We start from the raw sequence: 24,419 nt of genomic DNA on the forward strand, positions 1-24,419 counted from the left end.
TACATATAAATGTTATTTTATGGATGATATCAGAAGAAAAATTCTAGCAGGAAGGTAGAGAGTTCACTGGTCAACACTGTCATGTCTATGTCTCCATACTGTTTCTCTAAATGAAGACCCAAGAGTCTGAAATTGAGCAGTGCTTAAGTGGTCGAACAGGGCTTTGTTGTCATAAAAGGGGCTTTTTTCTAAATGGAAAGATATTGTTTTCATTTTTTTAAATTTTTTAATCAAGTCTGTATTAACCAAAGCAGGAAAAGGAGGTGATAAACATTATTTTTTTTAAATTTAAGTTTTGTCACCACTGCAGTTCTCTAACTCACATGCCTCTGTCTAGAGGCAAATACAGTTAAAAATCCCTTGGCTCTACATCTTGAATGGTTCCACTATTTGTAAACAAATGATAGCAGCTGTATAATAGTAATTAAATATAATTACAGAACTGTGGGAAATCTTAGAAATGTATTTATAGCTAGTAATATAATTTAAAATTCCAAGTACAAAAACTGAATTTCAGAAAGTGTCTTCTTACCTGCTCTTCAGGTCAACTGTTGTAACTATATTTGGTATAGTATTTTCAAAAGTATGAAGTGCAGTCCAGTGAGAGGTTCTAATGCATTGCGTTTGAGTTGGACATGAAACCATATAGAGTTTGGGAGTTTAAAAGGAATGTTCACTGCTGGCTTTCTTCAACTCTCCCTTTAATTCCAGCAGTGGAACTCAAGCCCTGACCCATGCATGGGCCTCTTGGAGGGACACAGGAAAGGGAGGAAGTTACTCCTGCCCCATTGTTCTGTATCCAGACTAATACCTGATTGAACATGTGGCATGACCTGTGGCAGAGCTACTATAAAAATGTAATTCTCCTTTAACCCCTCCCTGTAAATCATCAGAAAGCTTCCCTCCACTGATTTAAACAAATTTGGTCTTTGACCTCTAGAGTCAGAAATGGCCTCAACAACTCTTTCAGATGGTTGTAGTATTGTCTGTTTGATGTATGTCAGTTACCATAAAATGCAATACTATTTCTCGACAGATCTTCAAGTAATGCCACATATGTCCAAAGTCATGCTAACAGTCTCTTGAGTGTAAGTAAATCAGTAGCATGAAATATTGCAGATTAATGAAATAATGCGCTTTGTTATATCAAGATTTGGCATCTAATACAGCTGTGATTTGCAGTATTCTTCAGCCAGTTGCAACACCTGTCAACATGCTTCCTATTGAACTTCAAAAGACTTCCAATAAATACCAAATGCTTGAAGGGTTTCTCATGTGTAGAAGGAAGAATTTTTCTGGGTCTGTGAGTTTTGATATTTAACAATCAGATCAGCACAAGAGTTCATAAACCAATCAGTTGCTTAATGATCTATCTGTAAGTATTCAAGTCTGACAATTTGAGATACCACAGAAGAACCAAGCAGTTATATTTGTTCATTGTTCTGGGGGATGGGGAAAACTAAGAATATATTGAACACACTCTAAAGTAAACCTAAATTCTAAAATTAAAGCAAGAATTACAATAAAATATTTTGATAATTTCTTTATGCATTAATTTTTTTCATGGAGTTCCCACTTATTGATTATCTATTTAACTATTTGTTATTATAGTAATAAGTTAAATTATAAATACTATAAATGTTTGTCATATATAGATTTATAAATACATAAAAATATATAAATTCATATTTCTAAATAGAAATAAATTTCAACATCTTTTGGAGTATAATGTTTAATAATCTGTAATACAGGAAGATGCTGAACTGAATATAATATTAAAATGTTTTGACACTTAATAGTTCAAAAATTGCTTTATTTAATTGAGACCAACTGGCCTCATTGCTTCTTATAAACTTTGCAATATATATTAAGTAAAAAGGAATAAAAATGAACAGATGTTTCTCCTTAAAGGAGGCAGACAAAGATTGTTCTTACACAATAAATCAGCTGCTAGTGAATTTCCAGCTTCAGGCTAACTTTTTAGGTATAAAACATAAAAAAAAAATTACCTCTGTATGGATCCAAAATTGATAGAGGAGATTGAATTGAAGATGAACAGCATATACTGAAGGTGGTATGAAGAGGGCCAAGGGAGTGTAGAATATCTGAAAGATTAAAATATTTTAAATACGTATACATGATTTTGTAACATAACAAACCATTATGAATGGTTCAACATTCTGGGTATACTTTAGCAAGTTATCTTATTGTTTAGCAAATATACCTTATTCTGTAAACTTTATCACCGTGTTTGACTTTACAACATTAATTTTCCACACAGTGGTAAAGTTGCAGACATATTGGAGCTAAGTCCACTGGACTTCTAGTTCACATTTAATATTGTCTAGTTAAAATATCATACGTGGTGTGTTATTTCCTTAATATTGAAAAGGCTGGATGTGTTTCCTGGAAGTAATGAGGTTTTTATATACACACAAATACTTTATTTAAGTAAAAGAAATGGAGGAGCTTGTGCCTTTATACCTTGACAGCTTCTAAACTCTGTACTACCTAGCATGCTTAGTAATAAAATAAAATTATAATAAAACAAATAAATTCATATAAGGAGGCGATAAAGATCATTTTTCCTTTTAAATTTACTTTTATGTGGTAGACTGAGGGCACAATATCTCCCAATTTTCTCAAAGTTAGTAAGGAAGGGGCTATGCCCTGGTGCCATAGTGGAAACAAATTTTAAAGCTCACTATTTCCTAACAGACGGAAATGCCTCTGCACTGGAAAAACAACTTACGCCTAAACCGCAGAACTGGTTAGAATCAACTAATAAGCACAATCTGCTGTGTTCTCCTAATGACTTTGATCCCCATGAGTGGTTTCATGTTGTAAGAAAACATTTTATTAAATGAAAAGCTAAACAACCAAACAAACAACAAGAATCTGCCTTCCACTTTATATTTTAGATTTTGTAGAGTTAAAATCCCCAAAGATTAGATATTTTGAAAAAATTTCTTCTGAATGTTACTATTTTATTTCTAAATTATTTTAAATGTTTTCTTCACAAGTAGACCAAATATCATCTCAATGATACTTTGTAATGATTATGCATTTGATATTGGACATTTATATATAAACTCTTCTAGTTTTTGTTTTAAACTTCAAGTCACAAAAAATCTCAACTGTCATCACAAGAAGGATCAGTTTCATTATGTATAAATATACCACTAAGCAATGGATTAATTAGTCATCAACAAAAGAGTACTGAGCTCTTACTCAAGACACCCACTTTGTAATGTTTGTTCTATAACAAGATTATCTCTCTGATGTTCACGAAGTTCTTAAACTTTTCTAAGCTTCACTTTCCCTATGAAAATAAACGGTGAAGGGGAAAACCAGCAATCTAGTCACGCTTCTGGTTCTGAAAGATCTGTGATAATATGATTTTATTTTTTTTTGCAATATATTATATAATTCTCTTATATGGGTTAATAAAAATATTTGAAACATATATGGTTTATGATTTAACTACTTTAAGCTAAGGGATATGTTGAAATCTTTGAGATTTGAGTAAAAATGTAAAACATCTTGGATTCTTAACAAGCACTATTTAGACAGTGAGATTCTATGTCAGATGGATATTTATAGTTTATTATAATTAACCAAAGTGTGGAAGGCAAAATCCATTGAGAAAATAAGAGATTATGGAAAAAGGGATTCTAAGGTCAAAGAAATTGTGAAGTGTTGAGTTAGACAAGTGAAATTTCACTACTGCGGGACTTCTCAGAGCTTTCATCATGCTAATATGAATCACAAGCCTGTTAGCTTATAGAATACTTTCCTTCTTAAGGAAATTACCATAAAATTAAATTTCCTGAAAACACATTTTATGAAGTAGTATCTCAATAATTTTTTAATCTTAAAAGCCAGCAAATATAATAATGAATGGACAATTAGAAAACATGGTCTTAGCAAGTACTAAAAAAAGTCACACTTCTATAAGAAAAATATAAATCAGGGATTAAGTCACATGACTTATGAAAATTAATTTCTTGTAATTAACACACTACTATAAAAAGAATCTAATGATACAATCAAAGTCTTAATTTCTAAAATTGAAAGCTGCTTAGAAAAGGTCAACCAGATCCCCTTAAGTTCTCAATCATTATCCTCTCTATCTCCAATCTTTGCTATCCCAAACCCTCTATAGTTTTTAAAAACCTATTTAGGTTTCCTTCCATCATGAAGCTCCAAAAGGTACTAATTTGGCAGAAAATATTGCTCCTTCCTCACACTTTGATGCTCAGTAACTGGGTCAGGGGACATTATACTGACCACCAAATCCATCCATTTTTTGCCAGGTATTCAAATCCACATCATTCTGACGCCAAGAAACAATAGTTTTAAAAATACTGCTTATGCCAGCATTTTTATTACTCTTGATAGAAGGCATATATAACAGGGTCACAAAGGACTGAGACATAGCCCAGACTTACAAGTGTAAGCAGAGACTAAGGATAGGCCTATAGAAGACCTTAGGCTAATAGATGGAATATGAGTGGATTTTATTCTGCAAAACAAGTGAATAGGGCAGGCAGGGGTTGTGTAAGGTGGCAGCATGATGCAAGAAACTACATGGATTTAGGGAAAAATGTAAGCATTTTGCATGCTGCAAGTGTTAGAGAAGGCGACAAAAAATTGTTTTGGACCATGGGAGTTGTGAATATATCCAAGTACTCCGAGAAGCTCCTTAACATCATGACAACAAAATATGAGCTTCTGCACATATGGGAATGTGCAATTTTCTGAAGAAACAATCTATTGCTTTCATCAGGGAGTCTCCTGTGAGTCTGTAATTCACCAGAACAAATCAAGAACAAAAAGAAAAGATAATATAGACATTGGTCAAACCAGGAAGGGGGATTTTTTAATGCCACAGCAAGGAAATTAGATTTAGCATAGGCCATGAGGAATCAGTTAATGTTTTCTTTTTTTTTTTTTTTTCAAACCTGTAAGAAATAGAAAAATAGATTTGGAATCTATTTTAATAGGCCAGTGAAAATAATGCATATTTAACCACAAGAGTAAGAGTGGGGATGGAGAAGCAGAATATATACAAGAGAGCTAAGAATTTGGTAACAAATAGGAAATAAGATCATCAGAGGAATATCATGAGATAGTCATGTCTCTGGATCATGTTGCGGATGATGCTATTCACTAAGGCATTGAGAGGAAAAATAGGTTGTCAAGTTCAAATTTGGGAATGGTGTGTTGGAGGCCTTGAGTTAGATGCCAAGAATGTCATATAGTAAGCAGCTGCAAATACACATCTGCAATTAAGAAGCAGTGTGGCTTGATCTTACAGAGATGGAAGTGGTGCAAATGTTTACAATAGATGAATTAATGGATATGTCCAAAGTGGAAAGTTAATGACGTATACCCCTATGGGGAGTCAGAAAAAAGAACTGTAGGAAAGTAGTTGAAACAATGTCGGTGACAGAGTTGGGGAAGATCCCGTTTAGTGTCAGAGGAGACAAATGAGAGATTTTAAAGAAAAGGGAAAACATGATTCCCCATTTGTGGCCAGAATGCAAACTGAAAAATGACACTGTGTTTGCAGGTAAGGATCAGCAGAGCAGAAGGCCTGCAATCCAGGCCTCAGTAAGTTTCAGAATCACTCAGAGCAGGTAATGAAATAGAAGTAAGGGATCATTTAGTTCTCTCTTTCCCTGAGAACAAAGGAAAAGAAAATCAGTAGTAGTACTCAAATTGTACACATAAATTAGGAAAGAGGTATAATTTATTTATTTGCTTTACATGTGGGAGACATGAATATATTTATGATGTATTCACACAGAGCCAAGTAAGAGGAAGAGGAACAAATGCCAAGAGCGAATGATCAGACAAAGTACAAGAGAGCTAAGATGGGAGCAATATGACCAATCTAAGGGTGTACTCTAAGCCAGTATCCAGTATGACTTGTGTTCTCATAAAAAGAAGAAATTTGGACACAGAGACCAACATACCCACAGGGAGAATAACATGTGAAGATGGAGGCAGAGAAAAAGATATATCATAGGCTACTCATCACATGTGCAGCTATCACAATCTGGTTCCATCTCTGTTTCCACAAAATTCTTGCATAGCCTTATCACTACAATAGAATATATATATATATATATATATATATATATATATTTGTGTGTGAGTGTGTGTGTATATGTGTGTATACATATAAATGGATGGGGATGCATTTCCATTATGTGAATATGTGTGTGTGTGTGTGTGTGTGTATAACAGTAGTATGGATAGTATGGGTGATAGATCTGTTACTCAGAGATCTCTAAAAATTGCCTGCAAACCACCAGGGACTAACACAGTCACAGAACTGATCATTCTTCAGTCCTCAGAAGGAACCATGCCTACTGACAGCTAAACCTCAGACTTCTAGCCTCCAGAACTCTGAGACAATTTCTGTTGTTCTAAGTCATCCTGTTTTTGATATCATGGCAACCCTCGGAAACTAAACTAAATACCTACCATATAATTTTATTGCCATTACTTAAATTTATCTTATTTTTTTATTATTTTGTATTTACTCAGACATTGTCTTTTTACTCTTGGCTCCACTTACAATGTTAGATCAAAGGAAGCTTATGGAAAAATTCTGCTCTTCTTATAGATTGGGCTTAAGCGTCATTTTATCTGAGAAGCTTTCCTTGATCTTGATGGAGGACAATAATAGAAAAAAAAAAAAAAAACTGAAAAGGAGGTGCGCCACAAGACCAGAAACCTGGTTCACAAGGAGCTGGGGGTAGAAGAGATTAACATAGCCATTGACACAGCTGTGGAAACCAAGATCCTTAGGCACAGACCACACAGTTAAGGAAACTAGTATCCTTAGGTGCAGAGGACACAATTGCATATCCTTAGGCACAGACTAGTATACTCAGGGATGGACACCTAGAATACAAGGCATAACATTCAAGCAGGTATCCAAGGGCGCATCCAAAGGTAAAGATATGGAGATTGAGCCCATTGTAGAATCTCCAGTCCTTTTCAAATTCTGCATAGTTATCCAAAATTAGCAACCAACTGAGACTCACAAGGAGTGAGGCCCTCCCAAATAGAAGAAGACTATATCAGTTCAGTCTCTGCACAGGCTCAGAGCACCAACCCCTCTAACCACCTGTGACTATGCAGGTGCTTCTTTTTACCAACTCATCTCTGCAGGGCAGCAGCTTCCCTGCCTGCCAGAACCTGTACCATGCAGGGACTTCCCTTCATTGACCTCCCTTAGTGGAGGCAGCTCTCTTCAAGGCACCTGCCTGCAGCCATGCAGGCCTCTTAGCAGCTCTCCCTGCTTGCTTGTGTCTAAACAAGTGTACTTTACCTTTCTGTCCCTTTTCCTAATAAACCTGCCCTTTATGTGGTGATGGTGCACGGGTGCATTGGTGAAGAAACTCTATGGGGTCTACACTGGAGGGGGTGGGGGGAAGCAAATATTATTTAAAAATGAACAATGATGTAAGAAACAAAAAATTAATTAAAAAAAATAAAAAATAAATATAACTACTGTCTCTGTCTCGTGGAGAAACTCACCTGTGAAACTCACCATGTGCTGCTGAAACAGGACCTCTGGTGAAATCTTTCCCAGAGTGAAGCCAAGGACCCCACATTCCAAACTCACAGACTCCAAAAAACGACAACAATCAGCATTGTTCTCAGTGCAGACACCTCTCTAAAACCTCAACAACTCTTATTACAATCACTGTTGTTATACTTGATTACCCTGCAAGGAAAGCTATCACCTTAAGAATAGAAACTCATGTCTTACTCATTGTTCTTTACACTCTCAACCTCTGCCATCAGGACTGATCTGCCAATCAAGAATATATCAGGAAAAAAAGGGCCTCCCCTGTTGGCGCAGTGGTTGAGCGCTAGGCAGCGAAGCTGCCCGCAGCCTCTGCAGCACCGGTTCCATCCCCCGCCACCAGCAAGGGTCCCACATGGCGCGCAGACCTCTCCTGCTCGCTCGCTGCTCCCCTCAGCAGTGCATTTCATCAGTCTGCCTGTTCTGTTCCCCGCTCTGGCTCTAGTGAATTCTCTCACCTTCCCACGCTTCTGACTGTACCCAGTGCTTGTATAAATAAATAAATCTTTAAAAAAAAAAGAATATATCAGGGGGAAAAAATGAGTAGGTGTACTTCTCAAAGAACAGTAACATGTACGGGTAGTTGAATTTTTAACTAGTTGTACATTTTTAAATGTCAATAAGATCATTCTGTTTTATGTAGAACTTTTCAATATAAATTCCCTATTTATCCTTTGTTATAAGGACTACAACTGATTAGAAGATTTTTGTAAAGAAAAATACCCAAAATGAGAGAGTAATTGTAGTTTTACCATATATGAAAAGAAGTTGGTATGTTGCAGAAAAATTCTACTTCTCTGACACATCCTAGATTCAAGGTTTTGAAACAGGTACATACACAAACCAGCAAAGGGCTTCATTTATTTGACGAGTATGTCTTATTAGGTGTCTTTGAGTGGTGTTTGAGATTGGTAAAGAGAGTCCTTTGAGCACTGAAACAAGGTCCTGAGAGAAGTTTTACATCTTCGCTTTCTAATGTGGAGGTGGGGGGGGAGTGCCTCAAGCATGATTTCCTCTTCTGACAAAAGTTATGGAATTTTACCCCAGGGGCATATGACTGCCCCATCAAAGTTGGGAGTTTTTCTTGTCTTTTCGTGTTCACATCCTCTTTATATAATTCCAGCTTCCTCATAATGAAAAATAGTATGCTTAGTTTGGCAAGGAGTGTGATGTAATAAAAAGATTTGAGATTTCACTAAAGGTTCCTCTAGTCTTTGCAAGACAAAACAGTTTTATACATGTGACCATACTTGATACTTTCAAAGATTTATTCATACTCATTATTTAAGATTATCTTAAAAATAACAAGGTAGAACACATATTATTTTCATAATTTCATGTACAGTATCAATGCAGTTCAAATGATTTCTTGGTTCCGAATGGGGAAGCTAGTTAATGGAAGCAAGGACTGGGATCCAGACCTTTTATATTTCATAGTCTCTGCTGATCTGTTACAGTTTCTCAGCTATTCCTTTTGTTTTAAGATCTTTTTATTTTCTAAGAGTACTGGTGAGTTATTTTGTAAACTGTCCCTCAATTTGAGTTTGACATATTTCTCATGTTTAGACTAGAGATACAGAGTTGGTGATGAAGATCACAGGGGAGTAGTGTCATTCTCATCACATCTTACCGAAGGGTACGTTTATCAACAGAACATTCTTACCACATCTTATCAAATGGTACATGTTACCAAAAAAATCACTAATATGTTAACTGATCTGAAAATCATTGTGTTTACCAAGTTTTTCCACTCTACAGTTGTCCTCGCTATCAAACCCATCGTTTGTACCTTTTCATTACTATATTCTCTATAAAGCAGTTACTAAGTACAGTCCACACTCAACGTCTGGATGTAAAGGAAGCATTAAATTCCATTTCCACAGTGGTAGACAGTATTTGTGTATCTACTCTTTGAATTCCTTTGGAATTATTTAAGAGATTTTTTTTGTCCCATTTATTTGTCGTCAGATATTGATTTATTCAAGCATTTACATCAGTGTGGACAGATTTCAAAGATATTTATTTTATACTTGGGCCATAACTTCAAACTATGCTATATATTTTGTTGTTCAAGTTGTTCCAGATCTTGGTCTTTGGGGGCTCTTTCAGGTTGGCTCCTATGTCCTTTTGACATATCACATTCTTTATTTTACATGCACTTCTGTAGTTATGTTTTGAATATAAAACTGTAGCATTCAGGTATTTAAACCACAAAGTTGGAAGAAAATGAAATTTAATACTGACACTATTATACATTACATAATGTCCAAGAGTCTAGACACATTTTATTATTTGAAAAGTAAAGAGACTGTCATACTTAAGGCATTACAGGTTTCCTCCACTATCTGAAAACTTTCCTAATCCAAAACGGCGTAAAGCAAAGTAGCAAGTACGATTAATTTATATGAAAAATATTTTGAGCATTCCCAGACCCCCAAAAGTAACCTACCAAATCATTCCACAACACATAAAACCTAAAATTAAACTAACATATAATGAAAGCAGAACTGATAGGATACATACACAGCCTGTATAAAGTATTCTCTGACTGCTTGAGGCGCATTGATTGCCTTTATAGCAGTTGCTGCAAAACAAATGCTGAAGCTTTTTTCACTTTTTTTGCCTTTTTTCATAAAAGCAAAAATTCTTTTTGTACTTCACTTGGTTAGCAAAAAAGTACTAATGTGGGTCTTTCATAAAAGCAAAATGGCATGATACTAACTTTCAAATAGTAGGGGGTATTTGCATGTTAATTAAGAAATGTAATGAAAGACTGAAGCAGCATGCAAATCATATACTGCACGATACAGTAAATAAGACTCATTAAAAATGGCACTGTACCTATACAAATCTCTTTGAAGGAGTAATGTTAAATTTAAGTTTAAAACTGACTAAAAATGCAAAAAGTATGGTAGAAATTCTTGAAAGCTGAATTTTTATGTTTATTTTAAATAGGAAATCTACCAACCCACTTTTCACTTTACTATAAAAAAAAAGGCAATCAGAACTTAATTTTGCTTTTTATTTCACAAACCAATTTTCTTTTCAAAGACATGACCCATTTATATGTTCTAAAACATAATGTCACCTTGGTAACTATCAAAAGCATATATGCCTTACATATCACTGCTAACACAGATAATCTTACAAAAAGCTTTAGTTTTAATATCTGGAGAGAGACCTATCACAGACCTTTAATCCAGCTATGCCATCTTATAACAAACCTATTGATTTATACTTCCTACATTTTCTTTACCAAACTCCAAGTCATCCCACTCCTCATCTCCTAAGAGTAGCAGCTTGTGATCCATTCCCTATTGCTATTTTCATATTCAGCATATTTTCTGTTTCCTTGGCAAAATTATATGAGGTTGGAAAGGGAATTTATCCCTGTAATAAATAGGTTAAAATTCCATATTTCAGTTACATTTTCATTAACTTGTAACATTGGATACATTGACTTAATAAGAAGAAAGAAACAAGGAAAACAAAGATGAACATAAACTCAGAGTCAGATGTCTGGCAACCTGGCAATGTGCAATACTATATGACATTGGGAGTTCCACTGAGACTCATTGTGTAGCTTTAAGAATAATGATTTAAATATATTATCTCCAAGATCTCTTCTAGTTCTGAATCTTTGATGCTCTCATAATAATCTTCCTTTGATAATATGTCAGACAATTAATTTACTAACTATATTTATTTCTCTGGAGCAACTTTAAAAACAGCAGCATCCCTTCTTGGAGACTTTCTGCCCTGAGAGGCAACCACTGAGAGAGAAATGTGTAAGTTTGGTAAGAAAAAGAAACTCTGAAGCAATTATTTTAATCAGTTATATATACTCAGTCCACTTTGTACAGGATAATAAAAAGTTTGTATCAATACAGCTATTTTTCATTTTATTTTATTTTTTATCATTTTTTAAAATACAGCCATTTTTAAAAAAGGGAGGTTGTATAATAGCATTCACTTCCATCTGGGGTCTGTTCTTCCCTCCTGTTATTGGAACCCTAGATGATTCATAAGCCATGTGGCTGTAAAATAGGTCGCAGAGTATTCTCTTCCTCATTTACTCACCGAGAGTTATAGCACAAACTATAGCTTATCTATCCTTTCACTTATTGATCTTTGGTTTCCTAATAGCAGCAATATTTGATCTAGACTTATTTGTGAGATTCAATATAGAGCCAATGAGAGGATGTATTATAGAGATTAACAATGAGGATCCTGCAGCCAGCTTGAATGAGTTCGAGATCTACTCCTCCCTTTACTTATTTTGGAACTGAATTAAGCACTCGGTTCCATTATTTTGATTTGAGAATTATAATAGTTCCTGTGTTTTAAAATTGTTAGGAACAAATGAATTAATACGTAAAGAGGTCTTATAATATTGTTCTATACATAAAAAGTACTTAAAAAGTACTCAATAAATAAGAAGTATTTTGCAGACTGTAAAGCATCAAACACAAGTAGATCATAAAATCTATACTTAGTAACTAGCTTAGTGATGAATGAATTTACACATTAATAACTGACTTTCTAGATTACAGTTAAAATGCATTTTGGTTCTTGTATTTTGAAGAGTTAAGAAGACCAAAGGAGGGACAATCATAGATGAGGGAAGTTACCAGTGAATCAGGAAACCTTACAACTAGAGGCTATTTCTGATATTTTTCAGTCTTGTCATTTCCTTGTGTGAAATATTTTAGATGCTACTTTTTGTTGAGCATCATACTCACTGCTGTAATGTCTAAACAGAAAACAACAGATTTAAGTAGATTTTATGTGGGCACACAGAAATGAAAATTAATGCTTTTTAAAAAGCATTTTTAAATGTTTCTAAATAAATCGGTGTTTGCATGTATTTAAATTGAGATATACTGTCTATTCGCCACCCTCATCTCCCACTGGTAGTAAATAACCAGGTTAAAAAAATAATAATCAGTCCATTTTCACACCTCACTGTGTACCTCAGAAGAGACTTTGGGTCTAATAAAAGACTACTATTGGAAAATGCCACTTGCTTCAAGAATGTCTGACTTTACAGAGTAGAAAAAATATTTTACTGTGTACCCTTACAGAGCAGAAAGAAGTGCTTTAATAAAACATCTTCTGTTAGCTTGTTCAAAGGAAAAAGAAAGTTCAGACTTTTAAAAAATGAATTATACAATCACATTTTTAATTTTTTTTTTTTTACAACTTACCCAAGAAGTATATACTTGGAAGACAGATTGTCTAAGCGCTGTGGATAAGTTATAGTCTTCAGAACTGTGGTGTGTTTGGTGTCCAGCCCACATAATATTAACCTCTGCAAAACATACAATTTGAATTAGTTATGAGATTAACTTAGAAGTGAGAGGAAAGAGGGAGAGGTAAAAACAGGAGGGGAAAGAAAACATTGGACTATGACTAAGGCTACCAGAATGGGGATGTGGCAGGTTGGGAGAAAGGGGAGAAAGGGGATGTAATGGAGGATTATTGGGGCTTAGGTGGTAGGTGCTGTGAAAAAACATAAAATTGTAGAGGTGTAAACCTATAACCCCTAGCACAAATACTGTGATATAAATCAACATCACCTCAAAACATACATATAGCTAGATAGCTCTATCTATTTACACACTCAAACATATTTCATATTTTTAAATGCCAGTTTTGTTTGTTTTTAAGGTGGGAGGGACTGTAAATCTAGTCTAAGATGTCCAGGAATGAACAATAAATATTTCTTAGAATAAAAATAAATCAGGCCTCCTAGTGGTGCAAGGGGTATATCAGCACTACAAAGCTATTGGCAGTCACTGCAGCAGTAGTTCAATCCCCAGCCAAGGAGCTAACCCACATGGGGCAGCAGACCTCTCCTGTCTCGTGCTGCCCCCCTCAGCAGTGTATTTCTGTAACTTTGCCTGTTCTAATCCTCATTCTGCCTCTGGTGATTCCTCTTACCTCTTCCCCCTGCGCCTCTGGCCTATACCCCATTTCTTGTATGCATAAATAAAATACATCTTTAAAAAGACAAATAAAAATAAATCAATAATTATGACAACAAGAAAAACAGCAAATGCCATTTTCAGCTATGCATGCTTCTCTGTTGAGTAAAGAAAATACCTGGGACATGAACGGTGAAACTAAGAGAAATAGTGAGTTCTGGCCTTTTTCAGTTGCCATACTCTTATACTTAAAATACATGGCACATTGCAGAATAATTTGTTAAAGAATTTTATGAAAACCACATATTAAATCTGGGTAGACTTCATGGACATTTGTTTAGGAAAGAAAGCTCTCCAGAAAAATCTGTGTAGGGAGTAAACAAATGACAGTAAACAAATGATAGTTCAGAGCTTTAAAAAATACTTAATTCTGTAAGATTGAAAAGAGTTTGGATAGGATTGAATCAACAGCTCAAAGAGAAGCTGTTTCCATTAAAGTCATATTTTCTTTTTTTAAAAAAAGATTTATTTATTTATGCACACAAGAACTGGGGTACAGGCCAGAGGTGTTGGGGGTGAGAGGATTCACCAGAGACAGAATACACTGCTGAAGGAGAGCAGCGGGCAAGACAGGAGAGGTCTGCTGCACCATGTGGGTCACCTGGCCAGGGATGGAACTCAGGCTGCAGTGGCTGTGGACAACTTCAGAATGCTGCATCCTACCCCCATCTGCCACCAGGGAGGCCCAAAAGTCATATTTTCAACTGGGGTTAAGTGTTTTCATAAATGTAAGCATGCAACTTCGAAAACGATTAGCTGACATTTTATTCATTTGTAATATTCACTCTATATTTCTTCCCAAGTGACTACAGAGATTGATAAAAATGAGAATTACTTCACTATGATGACTTCTAAAACTTTCCAGGCATTATCCTTGAAATAACTTAGAACTTGAAACTGCGGTTTATTGACTAGCCCATATACCTATAAGTAAGAGCTATATATAAAGAATCATGTGGTACTTTATATCTTCAAATCCTGTAAAAGTTTATTAATAGATGATACATTTGATGAATCTCCTAAGTCTTTAAAACTTCTTAGAGGCTGAGCCTTTGAAGAAATCTAAACCCATTTTCACTTTAGAACATACATATCATGGAACATTTCATAACCTATCTCTTACAAACTTCATTACAAATAAAATAACGGTCCATTTTGCTGAACCTTTTAGGATTTGTTTTAAAAATTAATTTTAATGTATCCACATTATGAATTCACAAGAGGATAAACCAATGAGATGAGTTTTAAAAAGAAGATAATAATGTATATTGGGTCCACTTCCTGATAACCTCTACAGGAGCTAAATGGAACAAGGAATCCACAAAGGTGGAGGTTAAAGACCTGTCTCTTTAGTTGTTTTAAAAGCATCTACTTCCTATCACAAACTGTGTGTAACACAAACCTTCATTCAATGAAATACAGCTGTATAAACAGGGAGCAGTAACTGGATCCCACTGCCTTATACCTTTCACTTTTTAGAATTGGGGAAAACAAGAAGAAATACAGGATTTTTTTTTTCACAGTCTATATTCAGCTTACTTGAAATAAAATGAATGGTTACAAAACATATTTTGTGATTACAAAAGCACATTTTATGGAAAACTGTTCCAGTAGTTCTTTTATAAACTAAATGAGAAAAAGTTATATGATTTTCATACATAGGTTCATCTTCCCTAATACTTAAATTGATAAATTGTCAGTTCGAAGACAAAAACAAATATTTAGGAGGAAAAATGACATTATTCATAATAAACCTCATCCTATGAGTTAATATAATTACAAGTAGTAGTGAACACTAATTTTCATTTCTTATAAACAAAGTATTGATTATACAGAATATAATGTTATTATAGCTCTTCACTGTTATAATCAAAAACAATATGTGCCTTTTAGTGCCAAAATGCAGATTTGTTTAAATATATTTTATTACAATACTGACCAATTATTATTTTTAGCCAAAATATAATGTAATGGTCATGTATATTATATTTGTGACCTTGTCAATCTTTTGTATTTTTTAAAAAATAAGGGATGACTTACATAAAGTGAGATCCATCTTTTTAATATTCAATTCTATGCATTTTTACCAAACTAATACAATTATATAATCAACACTATAATCAAGATACAGAACCATTTTGATCATCACCTAAAAGTTTTCCCATTGTATTATGTGGTAGCCAAAGATGGTTTCCTGATTTAGATTAGGAGATTCTGGATTTAAACTGATAATGGAATGAGATGAAATTCTTGGAATCTTGGGAGGGTGGGAGTGTTTTGAATGTGGAAGAAATATGAACTAGTGTGGTCCAGAGTACCATCTATAGGAGGCAGGCTCTAGGATGACCTGCAATGTTTCCTGCTTATCAGCTTTCATCCCCTTGTATAATCACTTCTCTTGAGTATGGGCTGGATTTAGTGGCTCCCTTCTAGTGAGCATACTTTTTAAAAAGATGATGGGATTATATTAGGTTATAAAAAGACAGTTGTTTTTTGGATGCTTTCTGATACCACTGCATGCTCTGTCTGAGCAAAGTAGGTTGCAATGTTGTGGCTGCCCCTTGAAGAAATACATATGGCAGGGAACTAGGCAAAATCTCAGTCTAGCAAGGAACCAAGCTCCTCAGCCCAATTTATGCAAGGAATTGAATCCTGCTAACAACCTTGGAAGTAGATCCTCCCCCAGTTGAGCCTTTAGATAACGCCATAGCTTGCAGAAAGCTTAACTACAATCTCATGGAAAATCTTGATCATTATGCATTCATCTAACATGTGCTTGGATTTCTGACCCAAAGAAGCTGTGAAAGTCAGAGTAGATAATTAATACATTAAACAAGTTGTCTGTTTAATTAATATATTAAACAAGTCCCTAGCACCCACTGATTTGATTTCTTCCCTATAATCTTTCCTTTTTTGACTGTCATAAAAATGAATGATACAGTGTTTATCCTTTGGAGTTTCCTTTCTTTCCCTTATATAATACATTACAAATCCCTCCATTTACCTGTGCTTATTAGTAGTCTGCTCTTTTGTTTGCTGAGTAGTATTCCATTTATATGGATGTATCACAGCTACTTTGTTTTCATACATGAAGTAGCTGAAAAACACTCCAGCTGTTTCCATGTTTTGACAGTCACAAATAAAGCATCTATTACATTAGCATTATCATACAAGCTTTCTGTGAGTCTATGTTTTCATTCCTCTCGGGCAAATATCTAGAAGTTTTATAGATTACTAAACTGCATGAGATGTTTAAATTTAGCTTGTTGAGAAAACTGTCAAATAATTTTACAAAATGTCTTTGCCTTTTCTTACTGCCACAAGCAGTATAAGAGAGCTGAATTTATCCCATGTCGCTGGCAAAACTTGACATTATGAGTTTTATTTTTATCTATTTATTTCATATACCTTCTAATAGGTATAAAATGGTATTACACTGAAACTTTAATTTGCACTACCATAATGAGCGACAATTTTCTCTACATATCCTTATTTTCCACTTAAATATCTTCCTTGAACCATCTATTCAAAACAAAATCACTTTTTAATTGGGTTGCCTTCTTATTAATAAGTTTGGAAAGATCTTTATGTACTCTACAGGTCCTTTATTAGTTATCTGATTTGCATATTTTCTCCTAAACATTGACTTAACTTTTCATTTTTTAAGTGTCTTATGAAGACCAAAAGTTTTAACTTTGATGAAATCTAATTTATACACTTAAGAGTTTAATAAAAAGATATTTTTGGTGTGTATAAAATTAAGAACAAAATTACATTTGGGAAGTTTTTCAAAAAGAGAAATTAGTAATTCTCTAGAATGTAACAGAGTCTATATGCACTGAAAATTTGAAATATATCTAAATAAGTCTCTTTTCTCATATTTTCTAACCTATGGTATGGAGAGAAATAACTGTAGGTTAATCTAAAACATAAGCACAGCTCTCTTAAAATTTTTCACAGCTATATGATATCTATTTATTCTTCAATATTGGGTAAGCCAGCAAGTCTTCTGGAATCCTTGGAGTAATAATATTGCCTTCACTAATAATTTAGAAAATGCTTATTTATGAGAGAAGAAATGCTATTTGCCTAATGTTGTGATGCTTTGAACCAAGAAAGATATGTTAGTAACACTTTATGCAACTTTTAGCATATTTGTGGGGTGACTATGGACCATAAATGCAAATAGTTACTTAGTTCAAATTTTTAACTTAAAATTAATAAAAGTAAAACTGAAAGGAAGAAGGGAAAAATTTCATTAAAGGGCAAAAAGGTTTTTTGCTCTCCCTGTAGTGACTTATTTGATACATTAACTTTTCTCTTAGATTTTTTATTGCTCAGAAATGGCGGTGATTGTGTCCAAGTATTTTGTGGGCCACATATGATACATATTTGGTAATTTCCAATTAGGGAAGGACACTAGGAGGTCAACAGAAACTATTAAATGATGGTCATAAACCTTTGAAATTGAAACAACTGCCTAAAGCTTTTTAGAAGAAATCTAACGCTATAAAACAATGACCTTTTCAATTTTGGAATGAAAACAATGGTCATTTTGAATTTGAAGATACCAGATATAAGTTAATCTTTTTAAAGTTTGTTCCATTTCTTGCTAACAGATAAACAAGACTTATAAATAATTCAAGACATTTACTGAGCTAAACAAACACAAAATCTTGAACAGATTCAAGCTATCAAACTGAAGTTTAAGTAGAAAATGTAATACTTGTTAAAGAACAATTAATATAATCTCACTCGTATTCCTATTCTTTATTCATTTAATGAAATAGCAACGACATCAATTTTGTCACTACAGCTTCATTCACTTCCCACAACAGAAAGAAACTATCATGAAAATTTTGATGACATTGCTAATTCATGCAATGAGTAGAGACTGTTGTATTTTTTTTTCCTAATCTGCTCTTTGCCCAATAAATACCAAAATGCAAATTACTAAGTATATCTAGAAGTTAGAAAGCAGTGAAAATAAATGGTAAGTTGGCTGGGCATACATATTATTTTAAAAACATCTTGCATGTATCCAGATTTTCTGTAACCATCACAAAAACTAGTCATCTGAAGGACTGATCAGATATTTCACTTTGTATCTGGATGTTTGCCAACATTAAAGCATCTCTCTAGGGCCTCCCCTGGTGGCGCAGGGGGTTGAGCACCGTGCTGTGAAGCTGTCTGCAGCCTCTGCAGTGCCAGTTCGATGCCGGCTGGCCAGCGAGGGTCCCACATGGCGCAGCAGACCTCTCCTGTCTCGCCCGCTGCTCCCATGAGCAGTGTATTTCGTCACTCTGCCTGTTCTGTCCCCTGCTCTCTCTCTGGTGAATCCTCTCAACCTCCCGTGCATCTGGCCTATACCCCGGTTCTTGTATAAAATAAATAAATAAATCTTTAAAGCATCTCTCTAAATGAGGTAAGAAATGATGGCAAAAACTGTGACAAACACTAGTTAGTCACTGTACTATTTTTTGCAATCACATTAATGTATTTTACCTTCTTCTTGATGTTCAAATGGAAGTTTTTAGATTCTAGCAAGCAGAAGTTTAAAATGGAAGTTCTCTGTTATATGTTTATATTCTTTCAAATTTTAATCAAAACGATGTTTTAGTATAAAGCAGAAAAAAATCTTAAGGAATTTATACAATCCTCTCAATCAAAAAGTCTGCTTAAATGGAATGCAAAAGCGAGAAAAAATTAATGAATATTACTCAGCATTCAAAAAAGATAAACACATGCAATTTGCAGCAACATGGATGGCGCTGGAAGGGATCATGCTCAGCGAAATAAGCCAAAAAGAAAAAGAAAAATACCGGATGGTCTCACTCATAGCAGGAATCTAGAAAACTTAAATAAGGGACCAGGAAAATGAATAACTATAAGAAAGTGAAAATCAAAATCAACAAAAAACTATGAACCAGAGACACTTTTAGGGGGGCGGGGGCGGGAGGGGAGGGATTGGGGTCAGAATGGGGGGGCTGCAATTGTATGGGGAATATAACAATAAAATTTATAAAAAAAATAAAAACAATAGAAAAAAAAGAAATGAAAAAAATTAATGTATCTGAGCTATTTAAACAAATGATAAAGGAAATCATTTTGATAATTGTTATTACTCTGAAAGAGAAAGAGGAGTTGGGAAAGAAGGCTTGAAAGTAAAGATTTGAGAAGGCACATGGAGCAGAGAGACTTGTGAAGAAGAAGCCATGTTTTCTTCTCAGCCTTGGACTTGTACCAAGGACTTAGGGGACATGGAAGGGGACCAGTGAAAGAGATGTGGATGAATAACCTGTGGGGAGGCTGACAATGGCAGCCTTTACCTTGATTTACATTTTGATTTTGCTCCTTTCCTTCCAGAATTGCCTGGTCCTTTTGCCCCAGAAAGGTGCCTTAGACTTGTGGCAGGCTTTTGGGCTACTCCAGTTTGGCTGGACATTTACCCATGAGTGGACAGGTAACTTTGGGTGTTAATTAGAAAAAAAATTATCGGTTTTCTATTGTACACTAATTCTATTAAAGTTCTTTTTGATTGAAGGTCTTTTTAAAAAAGAATGTTATAATGTACTATAATAACTACCACTTACATTAAATTCTTTTTTAAATGTGATTGTAAGATTTCACAGTTTTGACATGATTATACTTGCCAGTTATGATTTTTAAATCCATTTGGGAAACTTTAAGAATTATGACTTGAAAAGATTATATATATAACTTGCAGATTCTTAAAAATACTTAGTTTGCACTACCTTGTTGGATAGCTACTATATGCAAATTTTTGTACATATTCTGATAAAGTATAAAGACAAACAAAAAGAATCCCTTTAAGAACCTACTAACAAACAAAAGAAGTTTATATATACATATATATATAAAATATATAAATATACATATGTATATATAAACACAGATACATAATGGACTACTGCTGGTAAGACCAAATAATCACATACATTTGTTTTTTATCAGTTCAACTTATAATTCTTTGGCCATAATCAACTGGGCCTTGTAATCTGCTCAAAGACCCAGATACTGATGATTCATGGAAAGAGTTCTCTTTCACTCACTAGGAAATTATGTTATTGAAACTGAGGTATTCTTAAGTGGTGTGAACACTGACATTTTCAAAAATTCAACAGACCAGTGAAGATAGAGAGTGAAGAGATATTTTTGGTTAAGGAGATCCTGTACCCTTCCACTATGTAAGAAATTAATCTACTCTGCAGGACTAATTTATCTCTCTGCAAAAATTGACAGAATTAGATAAAAATATATGGAAATAAAAGTTATCACTATTATATTTTAAAATAATTATGAATTTGAAAATGTTTATTTCTCATGAAGATCATTATCCATTTACTAAGCAATCTGCACTTGGTTCTTGGTTGCTAGCAGTAACATTAATGCCATGACTTAAATGTTGGTGCAGTTAGTGATTTTGTCATAAGACACAATACATTTCTCAGGAACACATTCAAAGGAATTTGCATGCAGTCCATACACTAAAAGGAAGTAATCTCCTAGAGTATTTAATAACATATATTTGGCATCCATAATGACCTAACAGCACAATCAGGGGGCAGAAATCACAGAACAACTGTCTTTATGTCAACAGAATTAGCTAGGATTGGCAAGCACTCCTACGACACTCCTGTGCCGTGTGCTCGCCTGTAGAGAGACGCAATGAACTTCTGCTGTATTATGCTTGGAAAATGATTAATATAATTTGTCTTTACAAGTCACAGAATCCAAGAACAAATAACCTCCAAAGTTTGGAAAGAGAGCAACACAAGGAAGGGAAAGGAATAGCAAAACAACCAGAAATTGTCACATTGTGGAGCCTGAACCAGGAATATGACCCCAGCCTGGAAAGCCACTGCTCCACATTCCTCAGAGCTATGATGACAGGCTGCCTAATCCTTAAGAGATATTCCTATTCATTCTGAATGTGCTGGTAAAATCAGTGCCTGAGCTTCTATATTATCACTTTAATAGATAACACAAAAGAGAGCAACTACTATAGAAATATTACCATTAGCCTTAGTTTGGCTACCCCCAGGCTGTCTGGTGCCCACACCCCCCAGACTTGAGAATGAAGAACCCACTCCTGGATGTTCCCACATTCCTTCTTTCCTATAGAACCTTCCTTCTCTTGCCACTCAGGAGGCAGTGTCTTCTGAGTACTGACTGCTGTCCGGCCAGGGTGGCATTACTTTGCTAATAAAATGTTCACTTTGTGTAAATCACCTCGTGGTTCAGAGTTTGGTTTTTCGGAGCATGAGCCTGATGACTGGGTTTAGTGGGTAACAGGTAAAGACAGAAAAGCAGAGAGAAAATGACACTCAATCCACTAGTTAGAAAGTTACTGGAATCTGTCCTCCTTTTGTGTTTCATGAGTCTCAGGATGCAGATTATACTTCCCAACAACAAAACCTTATCAGGACTTCTTTGCCAATAAGTAAGGGCTTCCCCTGGTCTTACCACTGTGTTTCTCTTGACCACTAGTTTGTGCTGCTTTATAGAAAATGAATATGATTTCACATAAGAAATTTTAACTATTACTAAATTTGCAAGGATTAAGACTGTGTCTAATATAGGTGCCAGGGTGAATCATAATTGAATGTCCCAGGTAGAACAGGTCGGTCTTTCCTTTGTGAATGGTGTCATGCTAACAGAGATTAGCGTTGCCACTGGCTTAAGGAAGCAATTTGCACCTCTGATAGATTTCCTTTTGTGCATTTGGGAACTGCTGTTCCTCACATTGTTATTACCACTTGGTGACATATTTTAGCACTAAATGTTATTTGTTACCTTGATGAATTACATTGCCCTTCCTCTGTTCCCTTCGAGGTACTCAAATCTGAGTCTATGTCTAGTTAAAAGGATATCCATGACTGCAAGGGCTCACTACCCTGGGAGGAAGAGAATATCATGTGATGGTCTTTGATATTTTGACAGTTGACATGGGGTAATATAGGACTGTCTCCCCATTATTCTAATAGTAGTAACCTCATATACGTCTCTGATTATCACCTGTGACCCCGGTGCTGTATAACTGTCCAACCAAATGTTATTTATTATGTGAATTCAGTATTCTCTACTGATACTTTCTCTTTCTGATCTTGTAATGTGACTATTATACCTTTGACCATTCAAGTTCCCTCCATCCAACCCCACCAAGATTCCATCAGCTGCTTCCTTAAATTCACTGAAGCACCAGCATCCTTCCTGTTCTATCCAATACCTGCTTTTCCTAGATTTCCATATCTGCTTTTCCACCTCAATGCATAATTGGCAAATATCACTCACAATTTAGTGCAGGGGATGAATGAGCAAACTGCAACCATGGACCAAATCTAGCCACAACCTGCTGTGTACAGTTAGCAAAGAATAAAAGCTTATGTCATGGAATATTAATTTAGAATATTGCTCATCCTCATTCCCCTTCTCATAACATTTCTCTTTCTCTGGGCTTCATGAATCCCCTCAACACTTTCATGGTCCCCCATCTTTGTGCAACCTGTCAAAATATGTTTACATGTTAAGGACTACAACATATGTCATTTCTTTTAGAAAACCAAATCAATTTCCTCCCACAATTATTGCACAATCTGTATTTGTCCTAAGTCTGTAACACCAGAAATACTCATCTATTTTGCATTCTTGGTGATTTTATAATCTTTTTAATGAGGAAGATTCATTTCATAGCAGTTACCATATATTTGCATAGTAGACACTAACATATTTTTGACTAAACCTATGCTTAATCAAATAAAATTGGTTTATTTGAACAATCAATAAGAAAATAAAAATATGTATTTGAAAATTCATATACTGTCATTAGTAACATTTTCTTAAATTTCTTTTCCTTTACAAAAATTCCTGGGCCTCCCTGGTGGTGCAGGCGGTTGAGCGCCGTGCTGTGAAGCTGTCTGCAGCCTCTGCAGCACCAGTTCGATCACAGCTGGCTGGCGAGAATCTCACATGGTATGGTAGTCCTCTCCTCTCTCGCCTGCTGCTCCCCTCAGCAGTGTATTTCTGTCCTCTGCCTGTTCTGCTCCCCGCTCTGTCTCTGGTGAACCCTCTCTCCTCCCACACATCTGTCCTGTACCCCGGTTCTTGTATAAATAAAATCTTTTAAAAAATATTCCTTCCCTCTAATTTCAAATAGCCTATTATCCAAATATCCTATTATGTAAATGTGGCCACTTGACCCTTTTTGTTCTGAATATGTTTTTATCTCAAGCATCTTGAAGAAGCAGATTATCTTCTTCCTTATCAGCCATTAATTATTAATTTTATTGTTAATATCACTTAATTCTCTCCAAAATCATTTTAGTTTCTTTCTTGCCAAAACTAAAGACATCTTTTTAGGTCATGTTGCAACTTTCTGAAACACATGACTACTGAATCTGTCTTGAAAATATTTTCTTTTAGCTTTAGTAACACCCCTTCTCCTTAGTTCTCTTTCTCTATTTAGGCTAGGTGCATTTCCATGACTTCTTCCCATGCTCTTATGCATCTTAAGGGATGAACTCCTGTTTGTTTTTGCTCCTCACTTTGCTTCCTTTATTTGGTGTGCTATCACTAATAATGACTACAGTAACCACTTATCCAAAAGTTGACAGTTCCCAAATACATATCGTCAATCCACAGGTCTTCGCTGACTTCTGGGCCCAAAGTTGTTGAGGAATTCTATACATATATAGAATCAACATCATTGTCTTGCTTTCTGTGCTCTGTTGTCCTTTCTCGCTTAATGGTATCATCATCATTTTGACTACAAGGCATCAATCCTTTTATCTATTCTTCTGACT

At 34.9% G+C, this 24,419-nt stretch overlaps 1 protein-coding gene across 1 annotated transcript in view; it reads right to left on the minus strand.

Annotated features, from left to right (window-relative positions):
* AGMO (alkylglycerol monooxygenase) overlaps positions 1-24,419 on the minus strand; it is a gene marked incomplete at both ends in the record, with an annotated part of 280,550 nt that overhangs the window by 165,893 nt on the left and 90,238 nt on the right. The window contains 2 exons of the mRNA XM_084230587.1: positions 2,010-2,105; positions 12,817-12,920. Of these exons, the coding sequence (XP_084086713.1) occupies positions 2,010-2,105; positions 12,817-12,920 (200 nt within the window). The remainder of the gene's footprint in view (positions 1-2,009; positions 2,106-12,816; positions 12,921-24,419) is intronic.

The sequence above is a fragment of the Talpa europaea genome (assembly GCF_964194135.1).
Source record: "Talpa europaea genome assembly, chromosome: 3".
Lineage (NCBI taxonomy): Eukaryota > Metazoa > Chordata > Mammalia > Eulipotyphla > Talpidae > Talpa > Talpa europaea.